The sequence below is a fragment of the Salvelinus alpinus genome, chromosome 26, assembly GCF_045679555.1.
Source record: "Salvelinus alpinus chromosome 26, SLU_Salpinus.1, whole genome shotgun sequence".
In the NCBI taxonomy this organism is placed as follows: domain Eukaryota; kingdom Metazoa; phylum Chordata; class Actinopteri; order Salmoniformes; family Salmonidae; genus Salvelinus; species Salvelinus alpinus.
The window spans coordinates 10,816,194-10,837,582 of record NC_092111.1 but is presented as its reverse complement, the minus strand read 5'-3'; the positions used below and the strand labels follow the sequence as shown (position 1 = coordinate 10,837,582).

General features: G+C 39.1%; 1 protein-coding gene across 4 annotated transcripts in view; it reads right to left on the bottom strand.

The window, feature by feature from the left end:
- Window positions 1–11,315: 11,315 nt before the first annotated feature.
- LOC139554674 (major histocompatibility complex class I-related gene protein-like) overlaps window positions 11,316–21,389 on the bottom strand; it is a 29,522-nt gene continuing 19,448 nt past the window's right edge. Inside the window, exons 1-12 of one of the 4 annotated variants that reach the window (XM_071367691.1) lie at window positions 18,108–18,513; window positions 16,788–17,060; window positions 16,367–16,660; window positions 15,530–15,814; window positions 15,193–15,312; window positions 14,863–14,916; window positions 14,487–14,522; window positions 13,829–13,867; window positions 13,671–13,721; window positions 12,836–12,874; window positions 12,678–12,728; window positions 11,316–11,724 (exon numbers count right to left, since the gene is read on the bottom strand). In XM_071367691.1, the coding sequence (XP_071223792.1) occupies window positions 12,679–12,728; window positions 12,836–12,874; window positions 13,671–13,721; window positions 13,829–13,867; window positions 14,487–14,522; window positions 14,863–14,916; window positions 15,193–15,312; window positions 15,530–15,814; window positions 16,367–16,660; window positions 16,788–17,060; window positions 18,108–18,177 (1,311 nt within the window). In that variant the 5' untranslated portion in view covers window positions 18,178–18,513 and the 3' untranslated portion in view covers window positions 11,316–11,724; window position 12,678. Of the gene's footprint in view, window positions 11,725–12,677; window positions 12,729–12,835; window positions 12,875–13,670; window positions 13,722–13,828; window positions 13,868–14,486; window positions 14,523–14,862; window positions 14,917–15,192; window positions 15,313–15,529; window positions 15,815–16,366; window positions 16,661–16,787; window positions 17,061–18,107; window positions 18,522–21,389 lie in introns of those variants that run through there. The other 3 variants (XM_071367694.1, XM_071367693.1, XM_071367695.1) reach the window with 3 other exon arrangements.

The following is a 21,389-nucleotide window of genomic DNA, read 5'->3' as shown; positions in this document are numbered from 1 at the left end:
CACCATTCAAACCCTCAACCCTTTTAACAGCTGCTGCATATGAAATGCCCTGACATGATCGGATATGAAAAGCCAACTGACATTTACTCCTGAGGTGCTAACTTGTTGCACCCTCGACAACTACTGTGATTACTATTATTTGACCATGCTGGTCGTCTATGAACATTTGAACATCTTGGCCATGTTCTGTTATAATCTCCACCCGGCACAGCCAGAAGAGGACTGGCCACCCCTCATAGCCTGGTTCCTCTCTAGGTTTCTTCCTAGGTTCTGGTCTTTCTACACAGTACATTTATCTGAGTACATTTTACTCAAATTGAATACAATTATACTCTACAAAAGATAACATTTGGTTCCAGTCTAAAGAGAGTAAAAAATACTCTTGTTGCAGAGTTCAATTTTCAGAGTTATTTCTACTCTATTCAGTGTTTATATTTAACTCTACAAACTGTAATTTACTCTATTTAGAGTAACATGGGAACAACTCTACTGCCAATTCACGCAATATAGAATTGAATGTTATCAGTCAAGCATAGCATTTGTACAACTAAACTTAACGTCAATAAATCAGAAGTCAGTATTTAACAAAGAACTTTATTCTTAAATGTAAGACATTCGCAATACATACATCAAAATACTGATGATAATAAAATTAAATTGTGGACTGAAATGAAATGTTGGCCTCTGTTCACTTTAATACATGTACATAAAAAAGCTCAATATTGCAATTCAATACATCTAACAATGACATGGAGGATTTTGTGAAACTGGCATCTCACATATCAAAAATACTGATAAAATAAAATTGTGGCCTCTATAAAATGACATTTTGGCATCTGTCCCCCCTTTATTAAAAGTAAATAAAAAAGCCATTATTGCAATACATCTTGGTTTTAAAGAGCTTACTGTGCAGTTTTTAGAGTCACAGGAAACAGTATGGGACAATAAACAAACTTCAATCACCACAACTGTAAGACATCTGTATATCAAATGCTTTGTGACAGAAAAGCTATTTAACATCAACTACATAAGGTCCCTCTGTTGTACACCCAACTCTATATGCTCATCAAGACATTGTTTGTATGGCAAAAGTAACTTCTCATCTTTAACAAAAACATGGTGGATTTTCTGAAAAACTGGCATCTCACAATGGACTTTAAGACAAACTAAACGATACATATTTCCATGGTGTTTGGTCCATTTAACATTTAAAACCGTGGTGTCAATTGGTACCTGAAGAGTCTCAGCCATCTTACAGCCCCAGTCCACCACATTTAAAGATAACATTTTACCTGGACCGATCATGACTGTTGGTGTCAAATGTCTGCCAACTGTATGCTATTTGACTTGTGTTTCTTTGCCAATGTTTTAGTTACATTTGAAGCTTTTTCATAGTTTTTTAAAGAAATTATGCTTTGCTTCATAGCGCATGCACCAGCTATGCAAAACGGGTCCAATTTTAAGCATACATGTGGGGTAATACACCATAAAATGATGCTTCGATAGCAGCCTCTTTTTTGGAAACAATTACTTGAATAACTTGTGGTGTTCTACGATTAAGTGTTTAAAAAAAATTGTAATAGCCTTTGATATCATTGGAGAAAATACAATGTTTACTATCTGAAGCAACAGTAAATACCAGTGTAGATCATTTGGACAAACTAAGTCTCCAAAGATAAGTGGTAGATTGCGAAGTAAACACTAGGACTGGATAACATTTAGTCATTAGAGTCCTCTCCTAACTTCACTGCAGGAGGTTTGTTGTTTTGCTCCATGTAACCATAGTTAAAGCTCTTTATTCTGCTGTCTATTTCATTTGATGTTGTGTACTTGTCTATCAAGTGCAGTATTAGCAGTTATGTCATATTGTGCCAATCCCTCCAAGATATCATGCATAATATTGACAGAGAAGTTTTCACATGTATTGAAGTACTGCAAGGAGTTGAGAATGCAAGAACGTTTAACACCCATGTCACGCCCTGACCTTAGATATCTCTGTTTTTCTATATATTTTGATTAGGTCAGGGTGTGACTAGGGTGGGTACTCTAGTTTTTGTATGTCTAGGGTTTTTGTATGTCTAAGGTTTTTGTATGTCTATGTTGGCCTGATATGGTTCCCAATCAGAGACAGCTGTTTATTGTTGTCTCTGATTGGGGATCATATTTAGGTAGCCATTTTCTTCATTTGTGTTGTGGGATCTTGTCTGTGTATAGTTGTTTTAGTGCACATCAGTAGCGTCACGTTTCATTTGTTGTTTTGTTAGGTGAGTTTCAGTTCATTAAAATTATGTGGAACTCTACTCACGTTGCGCCTTGGTCTCATCATTATGACGAACGTGACAACCCATCACAGAGGGAAGACTGGGATTCATCTTTTTTTTGGCAGTGTTCTGCATGAAGTGCTCGAGTTCGCATAACTATCTTGGATGAATCTTCAAATTCAGTCTGAAAGTCCTCTTTCTCAGCAAGACAAAAACGGCAACAATATCTGGCACTGAATGATTCAACAAAACCAAGTAAACAGTGAAGACCAAGGTTGTCACCTGTAACTTGGACAATAGTTCCATACGCTGGTTGATCATACAAGGGGAGCATAATTCCATCCCTCAAGTACTTTAATATCCTGCACAATTGGATCAAGTATTTTAGAAAAACCATATGTTTTAACGTCTTGGGCATGAAATAAAGCAACCAAATGAATATTAAACAGAAATGAGTTGAACTTGAGAAAAATTCCATAAGGTGAAATAGATTGCTCCTAATTTATGTATTTCCCGTTTTGATCCAAGAGGATTTGCAGTTTAAAAATCATAGAAAAGCTGTATCTGAATTGCATGCTTCTGTTTTGAAAATAGAGCATGGCTCTTGAACAGATCTCCATCACATAAGTCAACGTTTACTTGAACTGGAATCAGTTTGCATCATCTCCTTTATATTAGGGTGTTTGTAAATAAACACATGTTTTCAAAATTGGGATGTAAACAAATTTATCAGTAACAACAATTTGATCATAGCCTTCAGTAGTCCGATTGCGTTGTGTATCAAATCTTGAACCAAGAACGTATTCAACTGGGTCTACCCTTCCCCACTTTTCTGTAAAGTACTGCCTTCTCTTACTTTCAGAATTTAATACACCAAAAGGATTACATTTTTTCTAAACACTGATCAATTTTACTTGTCTCCTGTATAGACACACTTCACAGCTTCTTTAGCTTGAATATCATCAACTATCTCTTCCATGGAAATGACCAATGAGTTAATGGTTGTTTCACCTACACCTGCCACTTTAAGTTCAGCTATGGTTGCAGCGCGGCTGTCTACAAGACTCTTATTGACAAGGACTGAGTCAGAAGGGGAACTTGTTGATGGCAAGTCATCAAAATGACTTACTGTGTCACGATCGTTATAAGGAGTGGACCAAGATGCAGCGTGGTATGTTTCCATCCTTTTATTTGGAAGAGAAACTTAAACAAAAACAATAAAGCGAACAAACGAACCGTGAAGCTCAGAGTAGTGCTCACAGGCAACTATACCTAGACAAGATCCCACAAAGCACAATGGGGAAATTGCTACCTAAATATGATCCCCAATCAGAGACAACGATAAACACCTGCCTCTGATTGGGAACATAGACATATAATGCCCCTTGATAACCCACCCTTAAATCACACCCCGACCTAACCAACATAGAGAATAAACAGCTCTCTATGGTCAGGGCGTGACATACTGCTACATATTCTCCCGGAGTGGCGCAGGGGCCTTCGCCACTGCATCAGAACAAGTGCTATGCTGCGCCACCAAAGTATGCTGGGTTCTGAACCCAGAACTCGTGCCATAAACCTGTGGACAACCGGGAGATCCGTGAGGCGACGCATAATTAAGGCGATAGTGTCGTTCCTGGTTAGCAAGAGTCCGTGGACCAACTTCAAGTGTTTTGTCAAGTAATTAGCATTTGCCTGGGGGCTTTTGCAAGAAAAACTCAACATTTTAGATGTATGATATGAAAAAGTTTGTGCGAAATGAAAAAGGTTATTTCCTATGCTGCGATTTAAAATATCTTCATATTAATTTTCATCCTTAAAACTACAGATGCGCCCATAGATGAGGATTTGCTCATTCAACAGGTCTGACCCTCGCAGTGCATAACTGGGCTTTTATACCACCAGAGTTTACATGAACAGAGTTTTACATTTACTTCTTGAACTGCACTGTTGGTTAAGGGCTTGTAAGTCAGCATTTCACGGTAAGGTCTACATTTGTTGTATTCGGCGCATGTGACAAATAACATTTGATTTGATTTGAGACGCAACACACATTTCTTCTGATCTTCAGAAGCACAACAAATCAAAACCAGCCCGCCTCTCGTGATCCTACCCAGCCCTCTCTCCACCAGTTTGGATAACTCAAATGGATTCCTCAAGATTGGTAATTCGATCAGCTGCTCCTCATTTACAAACCTAAATCCTACAAAATACGAATTGATATTCTCATAACTGTACTCTATGGCTCAAATCAAATTCTATCAAAGTTTATTTGTCACGTGCACCGAATATAACAGGTGTAGACTTTACAGTGAAATGCTTACTTACAGGCTCTAACCAACAGTGCAATTTCTAAGTATAAATAAATAAAAGGTATTAGGTGAACAATAGGTAAGTAAAGAAATAAAAACAACAGTAAAAAGACAGTGAAAAATAACAGTAGAGAGGCTATATACAGTAGCGAGGCTATATACAGGCACAGGTTAGTCGGGCTGATTGAGGTAGTATGTACATGCAGATATGGTTAAAGTGACTATGCATATATGATCACTATGCATATATGATCAACAGAGAGTAGCAATAGCGTAAAAGAGGGGTTGGCGGGTGGTGGGTGGCGGGATACAATGCAGATAGCCCGGGTAGCCAATGTGCGGGGGCACCGGTTGGTCGGGCTAATTGAAGTAGTATGTACATGAATGTATGGTTAAAGTGACTATGCATTTATGATAAACAGAGAGTAGCAGCAGTGTAAAAAAAGGGATTGGGGGGGGCACACAATGCAAATTGTCCGGGTAGCCATTTGATTACCTGTTCAGGAGTCTTATGGCTTGGGGGTAAAAACAGTTGAGAATCCTTTTTGTCCTAGACTTGGCACTCTGGTACTGCTTGCCATGCGGTAGTAGAGAGAACAGTCTATGACTGGGGTGGCTGGGGTCTTTGACCATTTTTAGGGCCTTCCTCTGACACCTCCTGGTGTAGAGGTCCTGGATGGCAGGCAGCTTAGCCCCAGTGATGTACTGGGCCGTACGCACTACCATTTGTAGTGCCTTGCGGTCAGAGGCCGAGCAATTGCTGTACCAGGCAGTGATGCAACCAGTCAGGATGCTCTCGATGTTGCAGCTGTAGAACCTTTTGAGGATCTGAGGACAGATGCCAAATCCTTTTAGTTTCCTGAGGGGGAATAGGCTTTCGAACCAGGATCCCTAGTGGCACAGCTAGCACTGCGATGCAGTGCCTTAGACCACAATGATTCATTTAAGATTGACTTTGAGTGTCTCTAGTGGTAATTTCCACGACACTGTTTAAAAATTTCCACGACACAATCATAAGTGGTTTATTGAGGTCACTCCCACACTATAGATTAAATGAATGACTAAACAGAGGTTATCCTCATAGAGGACAGTCCTGTGTGCTTAGTAAATTCTCCTTTTAAAGAGATTCTCCTGTACGTTTGTATACTTTTTAGCCAGTAGTTATGAAAGTAGTGCTCACGAGCCAAAAGTGGGCCCTGAAAATTGCTTGCTATGTCACATATGTGCAGATATGTGCTCCCTCTCTTGTTCTGCTTTGTGTGCATCTTGCTAGCTGTTAGTCAAATGGCGAGGGGCTGAAACTCATTGGCTGAAACTCTAATTGCTAGGGGGCTGGCCCATGTGGGGGAAAATGGTGCTTCACATCTTCCAGAAAACAGTTGCTTTCAAACTAGGGACTTTGTGGCCAATTGAGGTACAACAGTAATTCTGCTCATAGATTATACATGTATGAAATACACATTGAAACATCCAGCCCAAAGCAGGAGGTTTTATAAATACTTCCTAATTGCCAATGTTCTGGAGCATGTCTAAGAGGATTGTAGCATGATCCTAACTAAACCAGGTCTGTTAAAAGCAGTCTAGTAAGGTACGACTTACTAAGGCACTGCATCGTAGTGCTAGCTGTGCCACTAGAGATTCTGGGTTCGAATCCAGGCTCTGTCGCAGCAGGCCGCAACCGTGAGACCCATGGGGCAGCGCACAATTGGCCCAGCGTCGTACAGGTTAGGGGAGGGTTTGGCCGGCAGGGATGTCCTTGTCCCATCGCGCACTAGCGACTCCTGTGGTGGGCCGGGCGCAGTGCACGCTGACACGATTGCCAGGTGTACAGTGTTTCCTCTGACACATTGGTGCGGCTGGCTTCCGGGTTAAGTGGGCATTGTGTCAAGAAGCAGTGCGGCTTGGTTGGGTTGTGTTTCGGAGGACGCACGGTTTTCGACCTTCACTTCTCCCGGTCGGTACGGGAGTTGCAGCGATGAGAGGGAGAAAAAAAACTGGTAAAAAAAGTATAAAATAAAAATAGTAAGGTACGACTTCTCCGATTTGACTGATAGGAATTTACTTCAGCTATCTGTTCTGTTGAAAAATGCTTTTAGACAACGAGTAAATAAAAGACATCCTATACTTCCATTAGTTAATACAGACCATTTATTAAAGTACAAAGACCTCATATTGTCATATTAGGGGTGGGGTTGGGTTACTTGATATTGCATACGCACATTTCCTGGCACTCACTGTGCACAATATCATCACAAACATCTATACATCTTCTTATTGATTACTGCATTGTTGGGTTCATGGCTTACAAGAAAGGCGTTTCACTGTACTTGTGCACATGACATTAAAACTTGAAACTCTAAACTGCGTGCACATATTGATATCATAACAACCATGACAAACTGTTGAACAAAACGAGGAGTCACGAGGAATAATCATAAAATGCTTAAATTTACCATAGCATTATTATATACTGAACAAAAAAATAAATGCAAGTTGATTTTTTTTTACAGTTACAGTTTAAATAAATAAATGACGCCCTAATCTATGGATTTCACATGACTGGGGAGGGGTGTAGCCATGGATGGATCTTGGAGGGCATTGTCCCACCAACTTGGGAGCCAGGCCCAGCCAATCAGAATGAGTTTTTCCCCCCACAAAAGGTCTTTATTACAGACATTTGTCATGATCAAAGGTGGTCCAACCAGTGCCCGCCGTTTAGTTTTGGCCTGCCCTGCTGTGTTCAGTGGTAGGTGAAGTACATTCTCTTCTTGGTTGTACTGAGGAGCTGCAGCAGGTTGTGTTTTTGCTGTCTAACAGAGTGGGACATGGGCCTTGAGTTGACAGGTGGAGTTGTAGCGGTTTTTGCAGAAGGGGCATTTGCTGGGTCTCTCCCTGGCAAGAGTGACATGTCTCTGTAGGCCAGCTTTCAGAGCAAATGCTTCGCCACAGTGGCATTTGTTAAACGTGGTGTTACATTTTGAACAGTGTTCTCCCGCTGGTGGGTCGGGATCCAATGGTGCGTGCGCTGCTGTAAAGTCCTACTGAGTCGCTGCTTACAGCTGAGATGTAGCTGGAGGCATTGTTTTGATTATCTGGAGGGTCACAGGGAATGTCTAAACACTTTAGCTGGGTCACAGCACCAAAATATTTTAGTTCCACTAGTTTAGAGTCACTCTCTGTTCTCCACAGTCTGGGTTTTGGGAAGAGACAAGGACTGAAGTGGGTCCTCCTGATCCCATTCACTTTTCACACAGCGAGAAATGCACATTAACTCTTTGGTATTAGCCTATTGACCTTGAAGCTGCACTTCCTCAGGGCTGGTCTTGAGTTCCTTCTGTTCCTCTTTAATCTGTGTCGGTTCTGGGTCCTCCTGCCCCAGACTGGAGCACCTTCATGCTCACAGTGCTGCTGCTCAGGGGGAACCTCCTCTTCAGAGACAGGGAGAGAGAGCTGCTGGGAGTCAGGAGGGAAGAAGAGAAGCTAGCTAGCTAAAGCCTTTAGGCATGCCTAAGTAGCTACAAGGTTTTCACGAGACAACTAGTAAGCTATTTAACCATGCATAGTGAAAGTTCAACTTGAAAGTTCCTGAAAAGTTAATCGATGTTAGCCCGCCCGAAACAGTGAATTAATTGAGTAGGTAATATCTACATACGATATACAAAAATATGTGGACACTCCTTCAAATTAGTGGATTTGGCTATTTCAGCCACACCCGTTGCTAAAAGGAGTATAAAATCAAGCACACAACCATGTAATCTCCATAGACAAACATTGGCAGTAGAATGGCCTTACTGAAGAGCTCAGTGACTTTCAAGGTGGCACTGTCATAGGATGCCACCTTTCCAACAAGTAAGTTCATAAAATTTCTGCCCTGCTAGAGCTGCCTCGGTCAACTGTAAGCGCTGTTATTGCGAAGTTGAAACGACTAGGAGCAACAACGGCTCAACCGCGAAGTGGTAGGCCACACAAGCTCACAGAATGGGACTGCCGAATGCTGAAGCGTTCACTACCAAGTTACAAACTGCCTCAGGAAGCAACGTCAGCACAATACCTGTTAGTCGGGAGCTTCATGAAATGGGTTTCCATGGGGCGAGCAGCTGCAAATAAGCCTAAAATCACCATGCGCAATGCCAAGCGTCAGCTGGAGTGATGAATCACACTTCACCATCTGGCAGTCTGATGGATTAATCTGGGTTTGGTGGATGCCAGGAGAACGCTACCTGCCCCAATGCATAGTGCCAACTGTAAAGTTTGGTGGAGGAGGAATAATGGTGTCATGACTCTCCTGTGAGGATCCAATGATCAGGTTACAATGGATCAACATCCACCAGACCTCTCTCACCTGCAGAGGGGAGGAGGGATTGGTGTGGGGGTTTTATGACACCTCATGCCCCGTCGTAAATTGTAAATCTCTAGAGGGGCAAACTTTCTCTCTCTACCCTTTAGTATTGAGATTGGAATCTCTTTGTTACAGACGTTTTGCCGCACAAAAACTCGAACTTCCAACAGTGAATACGGGGACAATATTTTTAACATCCAAATGTAGGGGATGATGAGAGATGGAATATGGGAAATTAATGTCTATTTTGTAATGTCATTAAAAATGGTATAAAAATGACGTAACAAAAATATTGTAACTTGAAGAGTTTTCACACTGTGTATGTCAGGTTTCCATCCTTTACATTGTGTAGGAAATACCAGGGATGAAGAGAATATTTTTTGTTAAATTTTCTATCAAGATCATAGTTTTGATGATACTTTGCCCAGTAAGTAGCCACGCCCGAGGGAGCTCAGAGAGCATGTCAGCATAACGGAAACACCCCCTTTTTACACGAGCATATAAAGGATGAGTTGAGAATTAACATACCAGGCCAGAAGGACTCTAGCTGCAGCTTAGGTCTCCATTGGTTACGACCCTGACGCTTCGAACACACAGACTGAGTCATTGCATCAATGCTGCATAACATTTTGCGCAGCTACGCAACTATACTGAATGCAGGTATCTACACACGTGTTGCAGACGATCACATGCAATTTATTTTTCATTTTTTTCACCTTTATTTATCAGTTACTTATTTAGATGACCCAAACCCGAAAGGGTGCAATTGATGCAGAGAGGGAGGTTGATATATACAGACCGTCACCAGGTAACAGTTGTTGGTTCTCATCAATATCTTCACGGCTGCCAGTTGGAGATCCTTCCTGACAAGAACCTTCACTAGAACCCTGACCTGAAAAAAGAACAGCAAAACAGTCCAACCCCATCACCTACACAGTTTACTTGTTAGACCGAGTCAAAACCAATGTCACAAAAAAAACGTAATGAGGTAATCATTTTAAACATTACCTGAGTCAAGAGGAGAGGGGTTGTCTCTGGTCTTCCCTGAAAAAGAGCTTGTGATAATCTTATTATGCTTATATTATTACAAATAATTGTCACGCCCTGACCATAGTAAGCTGTTCTTTCTCTGTGTTGGTTGGGGCGTGATAGTGACTAGGGTGGTCATCTAGGTTTTTGTATGTCTATGTTGGCCTGATATGGTTCCCAATCAGAGACAGCTGTTTATCGTTGTCTCTAATTGGGGATCATATTTAGGTAGCCCTTTTCCCCATTGTTAGTTGTGGGATCTTGTCTACATTGAGTTGCCTGAGTGCATACCAGTAGCGTTTCGTTTGTTCTTTATTGTTTTGTTTGGTGAGTTTCTCTTTATCAAAATATGTGGAACTCTATGCACGCTGCGCCTTGGTCTACTCATTACGACGAGCGTGACAATAATAAAGAAAATGATGACATCATATTACTGTCATGTCTCTCTATCTTTCTCCACTGTAATCCTTTCTCTCTATCGGATATTAAAGTCAGAAATGTGCTTAAAAAATATATATATTTTTATATGTATAAAAAAGATAAGTCAACTGACGTTGAAATTAAACAAAGTTTTGGCTTTTCCCAGTCATTGTATTCTGCCACAATAATTCTCCTCTATGAGGCTCTTGTGTGGGAACATGACAACATTTATCAGCAAGTTGTTTTGATCTTGAAGGAGGATCTTATCCTTGTCGATCTTCATACTAAAGCTGAAAGTATGTGAAGTACACCTAGGAAGTATGTGAAGAACACCTAGGTTCATTGTGTCAAACAGCATGCTTGTTATTCTTCAGTGTTTTACTTCCTTGACAAACCTGTTCTGGATCAGAACTACAGTAACTCCTCTGTCTGTCCTGTTTATGACTAATGTACCACGTGATTTATGATAAGTGATAAAAGCAACTTTTGCAATGAAAACAAAAATGTGTTATTTCTAAATGGTTCCTCGTGCATTCTTTGGGTAAACCCCACAGTCTTTTTTCACCTAAACGTTACCTAATAGTATCACCATACATACTCAGCTATAATCAACTACATTGGCCTTGTTATGTTCAAAAGTTTAAAAAAAAATAATAAGAATATCTATCCTAAATAATTTCTGTGTCAAATTCGCAGGTGAGCCACACAGTGCGACGACAGTGAACCTGGGCTCTCCTGACAGGTGAAGTCCCATCTTTCCTCATGGAACATGGTCAAACTAGTTTGGTTGCTTGTGTTAACTGCAGCTAGGCCTATATGCACAATCTTAACTTTATTCATTGGTATCCTTCATTGTTATAATGACTCAAAAGCATAACAAGGGTCCAATAATTATTGGACCAGTCAAACGTGGCATGCAGTGTTGAACACATAAGGGATACTGAGGCGTTCACATTGGTTCATAAAGGAGTCTTTTATTAAAGCAGTACTTTATACTTTCCCCGAAAAATTCAAACAAAACATATTTAAAAAGCAGTTCAGTGCATGTGTGTTTATGTGTGTGCAACGATTTAAATGATTGGTTTCTAGTTTAAAATAAACAATCTACAATAGAAATAGAATAAGGTTCCAATACCAATACATTTAAATGGCCAAAATATAGGCGATTTACAAATCAATTTGAAAAGGAATTCTATTATGATATTCGAAAGATCAAAACGTTCATTAATAAGTATTCAAATCCAAGCCGATCAAAACGGTCAATTCTTGGGAATGTACACATCCAGATTGACAGTATTTGTTGACAAACAGAATCACATGTTGTTTGCTAGATTTAGATGCGTTGTCAGTCACTCCTCAATGTCTGAGAGAATAGAGAGAGAAAGTCATTATGGGAATGACTGCTTGCTCTTTATACTCAGGGCTATAGCTGCATGAACAGTAGAAATGCTAATAACAATAATACAATCATTTAGATAACTAAGAATTACACCTAAATAGTAATGGTGCAGATAGTATTACATATCCATGTAGACTCATGATGCTGATATTTGTAAAAGGATGTTGGGATGTTTGCAGTGGTGTAAAGTACTTAAGTAAAAATACTTTAAAGTACTACTTAAGTAGTTTTTTTGTTATCTGAACATTACTTTGCTATTTATATTTTTGCCAACTTTTACTTTTACTTCACTACATTCCTAAAGAAAAAATATATAGATTTTTTGTACTCGTTACATTTTGACAGGAAATGGACCAATTCACACACTTATCAAGAGAACATCTCTGGTCATCCCCAATGCCTCTGATCTGGCAGACTCACAAAACACAATAACAAGAAAATTGTGCTGTCTGGTTTGCTTGATATAAGAAATTTGAAATGGTTTATACTTTTACTTTTGATACTTAAGTACATTTTAGAAATTCCATTTACTTTTGATACTTAAGTATATTTAAACCCAAATACTTTTAGACTTTTACTCAAGTAGTATTTTACTGGGGGACTCACTTTTACTTGAGTCATTTTCTATTAAGGTATATTTACTTTTACTCAAGTATGACAATTGAGTACTTTTTCTACCACTGGGTGTTTGGGGATGTTACTTAATATATGGTTTGTACTGTTGATGAACATGTGCCAGTTGCCTAGTTGTATGCATGGTGGTATGGCTGGAGGAACCAAATCCTTTAAGTGCTCAGATACATAATAGTACTTTCAACAACAACTAACACCAGAAAAATGTGTAACTTTCAAGAATGAGATTGGGGGGCCATGATTGTACTACATTATATATATATTTTAAGGATAAATTATATTACCTCAGTTTGCCAGCATTGCCTCCCTCTCAAGACGTTCGTTGCTGCCTTGACCTGGAACAGCAGAACTAACATCAGAACTTCTACAGTTTCAACTGCATTCACTATGTACTTAAGAAATATACAATAAAATAACTGGCAATACTTTTAAATAACATTACCAGAGTCAGAGGAAGTGCTGCTAGCGTCATCCTTTATGACTGGGAAAATAAAATATAATTACTCTTTACTTATATACAGTATTCAGTGATGATAATTGGTCCTCTATAGCCATGCATATTCCCACTTAAAATTTGATTAATTAACTGAAAAAACCTCATAGCAAACAATGGGCAATTTCCAATACATTCATTTAATTCACTTCCTGATTTGACAGAATTTAAAACTACCCGCCTAGTACATAGAAGATGTGACTTTACATTTCACGTCAGTGTCATAATAATCCTACTCAGTACAGATAATTCATTAGTTAGAATGAATGTGTCATGTTGTCCCCCACTATGTTCAGTGTCTAATTGCTAGCTTTTCTTTAGGTGTTCCCTTCCTTGAGAAACATTTTCTTGACTATGATTCACAGTCCCTTCATTTTACAAGTCTATATACCACATGATTTGTGATAAAGGTTATTAAAGCAAAGTTTGCATCAAAAAGCAAACCTGACAGAATTACAACTAAATAATAAATAGTAATAGTGCAGTTAGTATTACAAGTCAATGTAGTCTCATGATGCTGATATTTGTCCAAGGATGTTGGGGTGTTTGGGGATGTTGGTTAATATATGGTTTGTACTGTTGATGGACATGTGCCAGTGGCCTAGTTGGATACATGGTGGTATGGCTGGAGGAACCAAATCCTTTAAGTGCTCAGATACATAATAGTACTTACAACAACAACTAACACCAGAAAAATGTGTAACTTACAAAAATGAGATTAGGAGGCCGTGATTGTACTACATTATATATTTTTTTATACATTTTCTCAAGGATAAATTGTTACCTCCATTTGTCAGCATTGCCTCCCTCTCTAGACGTTCGTTGCTGCCTTGAACTGGAACAGCAGAACTAACATCAGCACTTCTACAGTTTCAACTGCATTCACTATGTACGTAAGAAATATACAATAAAATAACTGACAATACTTTTTAATAACATTACCAGAGTCAGAGGAAGTGCTGCTAGCGTCATCCTTTATCACTGGGAAAAGATAATATAATCACTCTTTAGTTAGATACAGATATACAGCCTTCAGTGATGATCATTGGTCCTCTATAGGCATGCATATTCCCAAATAAAATTCTATGAATTAACGGAAAAATCATCATAGCAATGTAATTCACTCTCTGATTTGACTGAATCGAAACTACCCACCTAGTACATAGAAGATTTGACTTTAATTTCACGTCAGTTTCACAATAATCCTAGTCAGTACAGATAATTCATGAGTTAGAATTAATTTGTCATGTTGTCCCCCACTATGTTCAGTGTCTAATTGCTAGTTATTCTTTAGACTGTTCCACAGTCCCATCATTTTACAAGTCTATATACCACATGATTTGTGATAAAGGTGATTAAAGCAACCTTTGCAACAAAAAGCAAACATGACAGACCTTGCTGTATTGTTAAAGTAACCTTTGATAACTTCATGAAGGCGTTTTTTACAATACCAGAAATCAATGTTATCAGTCAATCATTCTTAATTGCAATTATAATCTACACTCCGTTGCATGAAAGAAATTGGAGCCTTATCTGCTTTTAACAACTGTAAAACATAACATGACCTCCACTCTACAACTATGAGTTTTGTAAGTCTTACCAGGCATGTTCAAAACAGCTGCTCCATTTCCATTGCCTGAAAGTAACAGAGTCATGTGAACAGAATAACTTTGCAAGTACATGGTTGATGTTGTGCTATATACTAATCGGTATTGTCCAGAACAACAAGTAGACAATAAGAAGTCAAACTATTCATCTGTATGTGATTAATAAAAATTATTGATGTGTAAAAACAAGGATTAGAGGGCTGTCATTCATTTAATTATCACAAGACATAATTAAATCACAACAATTAACACTCATAAGATGGCCCATCATTATACATATCCCTACCAGATCTTTGGTATTGCTGTGCTACTGCTACACATGTAATTGTTCTAGGAAGGATAAAAAACATGACATTGTATCAACGGTACCATTTAGAGGTGCCTGGATCCCAGTAGGTGGTAGAGCTCCTTTTTTACCAGCAACTAAAACAATGGAGCAAGATGTTAACGCCAAATATGACAGGTTTTTATTAAATGAGTATCTGAAACAGTGGAAACACCGTGGTAGGAAAAATATATATACAATACTTCTCTTTTTTTGACCTCCTGACTTGAGATTTACTAAAAGTCATGCCCTGATGTCGAAAAAGGTTTAGACATGCCTAAACTACCATAATCGCTTTAGTTTATCTCACAAAACAATACAAATAAGAAAAATAACATACTGTATGAAATTCATTCACAATGTGAGAAACTTACATATTTTGCCTCTCTTCCAAAGAACCAACAGTGGGGTAACCCCGGTGAGCAGGAGGACCACCGCAACAACAGCACCAATGATAACACCTGTTACTTGGGTACAATCACAGCATTTCCCATCTGCATGGAAGACAATATAAGAGGACATACTCAGCATTAACAATAACATACTGTACATTGAGCTTGAAAAACAGTTGTCACATTTTAATAATCTGCATTCATGACCTGTTAACAGACTCAGAAACGTCTGATTTTACCACAATTGATAACCATGCTAATAACTGGTTTGTTGAAAATACATACAGTACCGGTATATTGAATATAAGGACTACTTTACCCCATTTTACCACAATTGGTTCCTTCAATGCTCTATGGCTGACAGAGCATTCATAAGTTTCCTTATCTGCCTCTGGGATCTGCACACTCATCCTGATCTGGTAGCTGTCATCATCATTGGGTAGGACTCCTGTAGACTGCACTCCATCATGTTTGGTCAATGTAACGCCATTCTTCTTAATATGCATTAACACATCTTTGGGATAGAAACCTGTGGCCATGCAGGTCAGTCTGACATGTCCTGCAGTTTTGGCCTTTTTAGCAAATGCATAGACCTTTGGAGGGGCTAAAGAGGGAATAAACAGAGAACATTAATATTATTTCTGATCTCACATGTACAAATGGTTGTTTTTGTTAACCATTTGTTAGGCTATACTATTTAGGTCCATAAGTACTCACAATCAGGATTGCAGTCAGTCCGTGTCTATAGACTGCTTTAGAAGCAATATCTATCTAAAAATAAAATGTATCATTTACATTTACATTACATTTAAGTCATTTAGCAGACGCTCTTATCCAGAGCGACTTACAAAATTGGTGCATTCACCTTATGACATCCAGTGGAACAGCCACTTTACAATAGTGCATCTAAATCTTTTAAAGGGGGGGGGGGGGGGGTCAGAAGGATTACTTTATCCTATCCTAGGTATTCCTTAAAGAGGTGGGGTTTCAGGTGTCTCCGGAAGGTGGTGATTGACTCCGCTGTCCTGGCGTCGTGAGGGAGTTTGTTCCACCATTGGGGGTATCTGAACTATCTGAGCTGTAAAAAGATCCTTTGAGTTATCCATAGTTAGGCTACACTATGTGAGGTTTAGAACACTATTCAAAAGGTACTCACAATCATCCATTCTCAAATGCTTCTTCCCATATTCCATGAATTTGGAAAGCCAGTCCACACACTCCTTCTCCAGGTATCCCTTGGTGTGCGTGTTGAGGATCAGCACCCCGTCCCACTTCCTCTTAGTCGGCTCAGCTTGATCAACTGGGGCCACCCACTGCATAGTGTCATCATCAAAGGCCAGGAAGTCGTCACCATCGTAGCTGTATTGGTCAGTGCCCTTTATGAATTTCAGTGTACCGTCACTCTGCCGTTCAATCTCACAGCCATGTTTCCACTGAAGAATATGCAAATCTGAGCGGAAAAACAAGTAGAATAGGAGAGGGAATGACTCACCTATGTTATGGTCAAGTCTTGGAGTTTTAGTAAAATATCTACAGTAAGCTATGTAGAGTGACACAAAAGCTGTGTTGTTTCTCACCAGTGTTGTTGTGCCTCATGCGATCCATCAGGATGTTGACGTTGACTTTGAACCACTGCTCCTTGCTCTTGCGTGACTGAGTACCTTTTTCCCAGTAGTCTGCTGGCAGCATCTCCCTCATCCAGTCCTGTTTGGGAATCTTCTTCTTTGACACACTGTCATAGTAATCAATCTGTTTGTCATTCATCAGTCCCATGGCAGTGAACTCATGGATACCAGGCAATTCTACTGGCTTTGACAGGGCAGTGTAGATGTAATTCAGGGAGTAGATGTCTGTAGGGAAAACATTTTTAACATTGAGATAATTTGTCTGAATCTGCCTTCTCTCCATGTTACTCAGACTATGCTGTAAAACATGAATAGGAAATGACTGCATGTTAAATATTTATCTCTATCATACTGTAGGTCTGTAACGGCCAACAAAATAATGTATTCAATTAATAGTGTCAGAGAGGCCTTGCATGATGTTGTCTAAATGGTAGGTGGCATATCAATAACAAATAAGCCCAAACTCATGCATTAGTGAGAAGTGGGACACATTCTGCAACTTATAAATCAACCTATTTCATATTAATATATTGAAGAGATACTTTGCGATTTTTGGACATGAGGCCCTTTATCTACTTCCCCAAAGTCAGGTGAACAACTGTTTATGGCTCTGTGTCCAGAATGAAGGAAGTTAGCATTGGCTTGTGAAACTACCTCTAACGTTAGTGCAACTGCTAAATAGCGTTAGCGCAATAACTAACAATCTTTGGGTACAGCTAGTTAGCATTGGCTCTCAAAAGTACCACCAACTTCCTTCATACTGGACGCATATACTTAAAAATGGTCTCCACAAGTTCATCTGACTCTGGGGAAGTAGATAAAGGGCTTCATTGACAAAATCTTGAAATATCCCTTTAACAAAACACCAACCGAACTCATCAAGTAGCTCGGACCTCTTGGTGTAATGATTAAGTTGTTGGCTTGACAGTCGCTAGATCCAGGTTTGAGTCCCGGTTGGGGCTATCCCCCGGATTCTCTACCATATCAAGAAAATAAATCAAATGTATTTCCTTTGTTCATGTATTGTTCTTTTGTTGTTGTATATCGTATTACAAAATTGTATGACCGTGCTTGTCTATCAGTAAGTGTATAAGTGTTATGTTAGTTGTCATGTGTTTTTTTTGTGAATAAACAAATGTGTGTAAAATTGCAGTAGTCATTATCAGTATATAGGCTACTGTAAAATTGCAAACACATTACAAACATAAAATCTTCTTGGCACATGTTTTACTTTGTGATAAAAAATGTAGATAATGCGAGTACACAACTTACCGCTTTGGCTCCGGCAAATACATTCTAGTGAAAAATATAAAACAAAAAACATCAAATTAGGTCTATACATCTTGCTAATTAAACTACAACCGTTTTCTTAATCTATATCCGTATTTAAAAAGTATATGTCGTTGGAAAGCGCCTTCACAAATATCTGTTGCGTTCCTTCTTCCTTCTGTGGGTTTTATGGCTGAGTTCAACCCAAAAGGGTGTTTTGCCGCCGCCAACTGGACTGGTCGAAACGAAAACAACACACAGAGGGTGTTACACTTGTGACAATATTCCATGTAACTCCTTCGCAGAAAAGAAAATCCATACGTGATAGGGAAACTAACCTAATCCACCCAAATAAAAATGCTACATTGACAAAACAAAACACACTACTTCCTTCTTCAATGCTCCATATCTCCCCTGAGAGGGTGTTACACTTGTGACAATATTCCATGTAACTCCTTCGCAGAATCTTTCAACCCCAGGAACTGCTCTGCTGCTTCCACAATTATTTTTATCTTCCTGGACCTTTTCTCCACCTTGGCAGTGCCATTTATCATCATAGCTATAAACGTCCACCTTCCTAACTTTTTAAATACCTGGGTCCTGCTGGTGAAAGGAAACCCCTGCAGCCTGCAGTGAAGGCCTATCCACAACCATATTACTCTTCAAGTGCACCATTCAAACCCTCAACCCTTTTAACAGCTGCTGCATATGAAATGCCCTGACATGATCGGATATGAAAAGCCAACTGACATTTACTCCTGAGGTGCTGACCTGTGGCACCCTCAACAACCACTGATTATTATTTGACCCTGCTGGTCGTCTATGAACATTTGAACATCTTGGCCATATTCTGTTATAATCTCCACCCGGCACAGCCAGAAGAGGACTGGCCACCCCTCATAGCCTGGTTCCTCTCTAGGTTTCTTCCTAGGTTCTGGTCTTTCTACACAGTAAATTTATCTGAGTACATTTTACTCAAATTGAATACAATTATACTCTACAAAATATAACATTTGGTTCCAGTCTAAATAGAGTAAAAATTACTCTTGTTGCAGAGTTATTTCTACTCTATTCAGTGTTTATATTTAACTCTACAAACTGTAATTTACTCTATTTAGAGTAACATGGAAACAACTCTACTGCCAATTCATGCAATATAGAATTGGATATTATCAGTCAAGCATAGCATTTGTACAACTAAACTTAACATCAATAAATCAGAAGTCAGTATTTAACAAAGAACTTTATTCTTAAATGTAAGACATTTGCAATACATACATCAAAATACTGATGATAATCAAATTTAATTGTGGACTGAAATGAAATGTTGGCCTCTGTTCACTTTAATACATGTACATAAAAAAGCTCAATATTGCAATTCAATACATCTAACAATGACATGGAGGATTTTGTGAAACTGGCATCTCACATATCAAAAACACTGATAAAATAAAATTGTGGCCTCTATAAAATGACATTTTGGCATCTGCCCCCCCCCCCCTTTATTAAAAGTAAATAAAAAAGCCATTATTGCAATACATCTTGGTTTTAAAGAGCTTACTGTGCAGTTTTTAGAGTCACAGGAAACAGTATGGGACAATAAACAAACTTCAATCACCACAACTGTAAGACATCTGTATATCAAATGCTTTGTGACAGAAAAGCTATTTAACATCAACTACATAAGGTCCCTCTGTTGTACACCCAACTCTATATGCTCATCAAGACATTGTTTGTATGGCAAAAGTAACCTCTCATCTTTAACAAAAACATGGTGGATTTTCTGAAAAACTGGCATCTCACAATGGACTTTAAGACAAACTAAACGATACATACTTCCATGGTGTTTGGCCCATTTAACATTTAAAACCATGGTGTCAATTGGTACCTGAAGAGTCTCAGCCATCTTACAGCCCCAGTCCACCACATTTAAAGATAACATTTTACCTGGACCGATCATGACTGTTGGTGTCAAATGTCTGCCAACTGTATGCTATTTGACTTGTGTTTCTTTGCCAATGTTTTAGTTACATTTGAAGCTTTTTCATAGTTTTTTAAAGAAATTATGCTTTGCTTCATAGTGCATGCACTAGCTATGCAAAACAGGTCCAATTATAAGCATACATGTGGGGTAATGCACCATAAAATGATGCTTCGATAGCAGCCTCTTTTTTGGAAACAATTACTTGAATAACTTGTGGTGTTCTACGATTAAGTGTTTAAAAAAAATTGTAATAGCCTTTGATATCATTGGAGAAAACATCATGTTTACTATCTGAAGCAACAGTAAATACCAGTGTAGATCATTTGGACAAACTAAGTCTCCAAAGATAAGTGGTAGATTGCAAAGTAAACACTAGGACTGGATAACATTTAGTCATTAGAGTCCTCTCCTAACTTCACTGCAGGAGGTTTGTTGTTTTGCTCCATGTAACCATAGTTAAAGCTCTTTATTCTCCTGTCTATTTCATTTGATGTTGTGTACTTGTCTATCAAGTGCAGTATTAGCAGTTATGTCATATTGTGCCAATCCCTCCAAGATATCATGCATAATATCGACAGAGAAGTTTTCACATGTATTGAAGTAATGCAAGGAGTTGAGAATACAAGAACGTTTAACACCCATGTCACGCCCTGACCTTAAATATCTCTGTTTTTCTATATACACTGCTCAAAAAAATAAAGGGAACACTAAAATAACACATCCTAGATCTGAATGAATGAACTATTCTTATTAAATACTTTTTTCTTTACATAGTTGAATGTGCTGACAACAAAATCACACAAAAACTATCAATGGAAATCAAATTTATCAACCCATGGAGGTCTGGATTTGGAGTCACACTCAAAATTAAAGTGGAAAACCACACTACAGGCTGATCCAACTTTGATGTAATGTCCTTAAAACAAGTCAAAATGAGGCTCAGTAGTGTGTGTGGCCTCCACGTGCCTGTATGACCTCCCTACAACGCCTGGGCATGCTCCTGATGAGGTGGCGGATGGTCTCATGAGGGATCTCCTCCCAGACCTGGACTAAAGCATCCGCCAACTCCTGGACAGTCTGTGGTGCAATGTGGCGTTGGTGGATGGAGCGAGACATGATGTCCCAGATGTGCTCAATTGGATTCAGGTCTGGGGAACGGGCGGGCCAGTCCATAGCATCAATGCCTTCCTCTTGCAGGAACTGCTGACACACTCCAGCCACATGAGGTCTAGCATTGTCTTGCATTAGGAGGAACCCAGGTCCAACCGCACCAGCATATGGTCTCACAAAGGGTCTGAGGA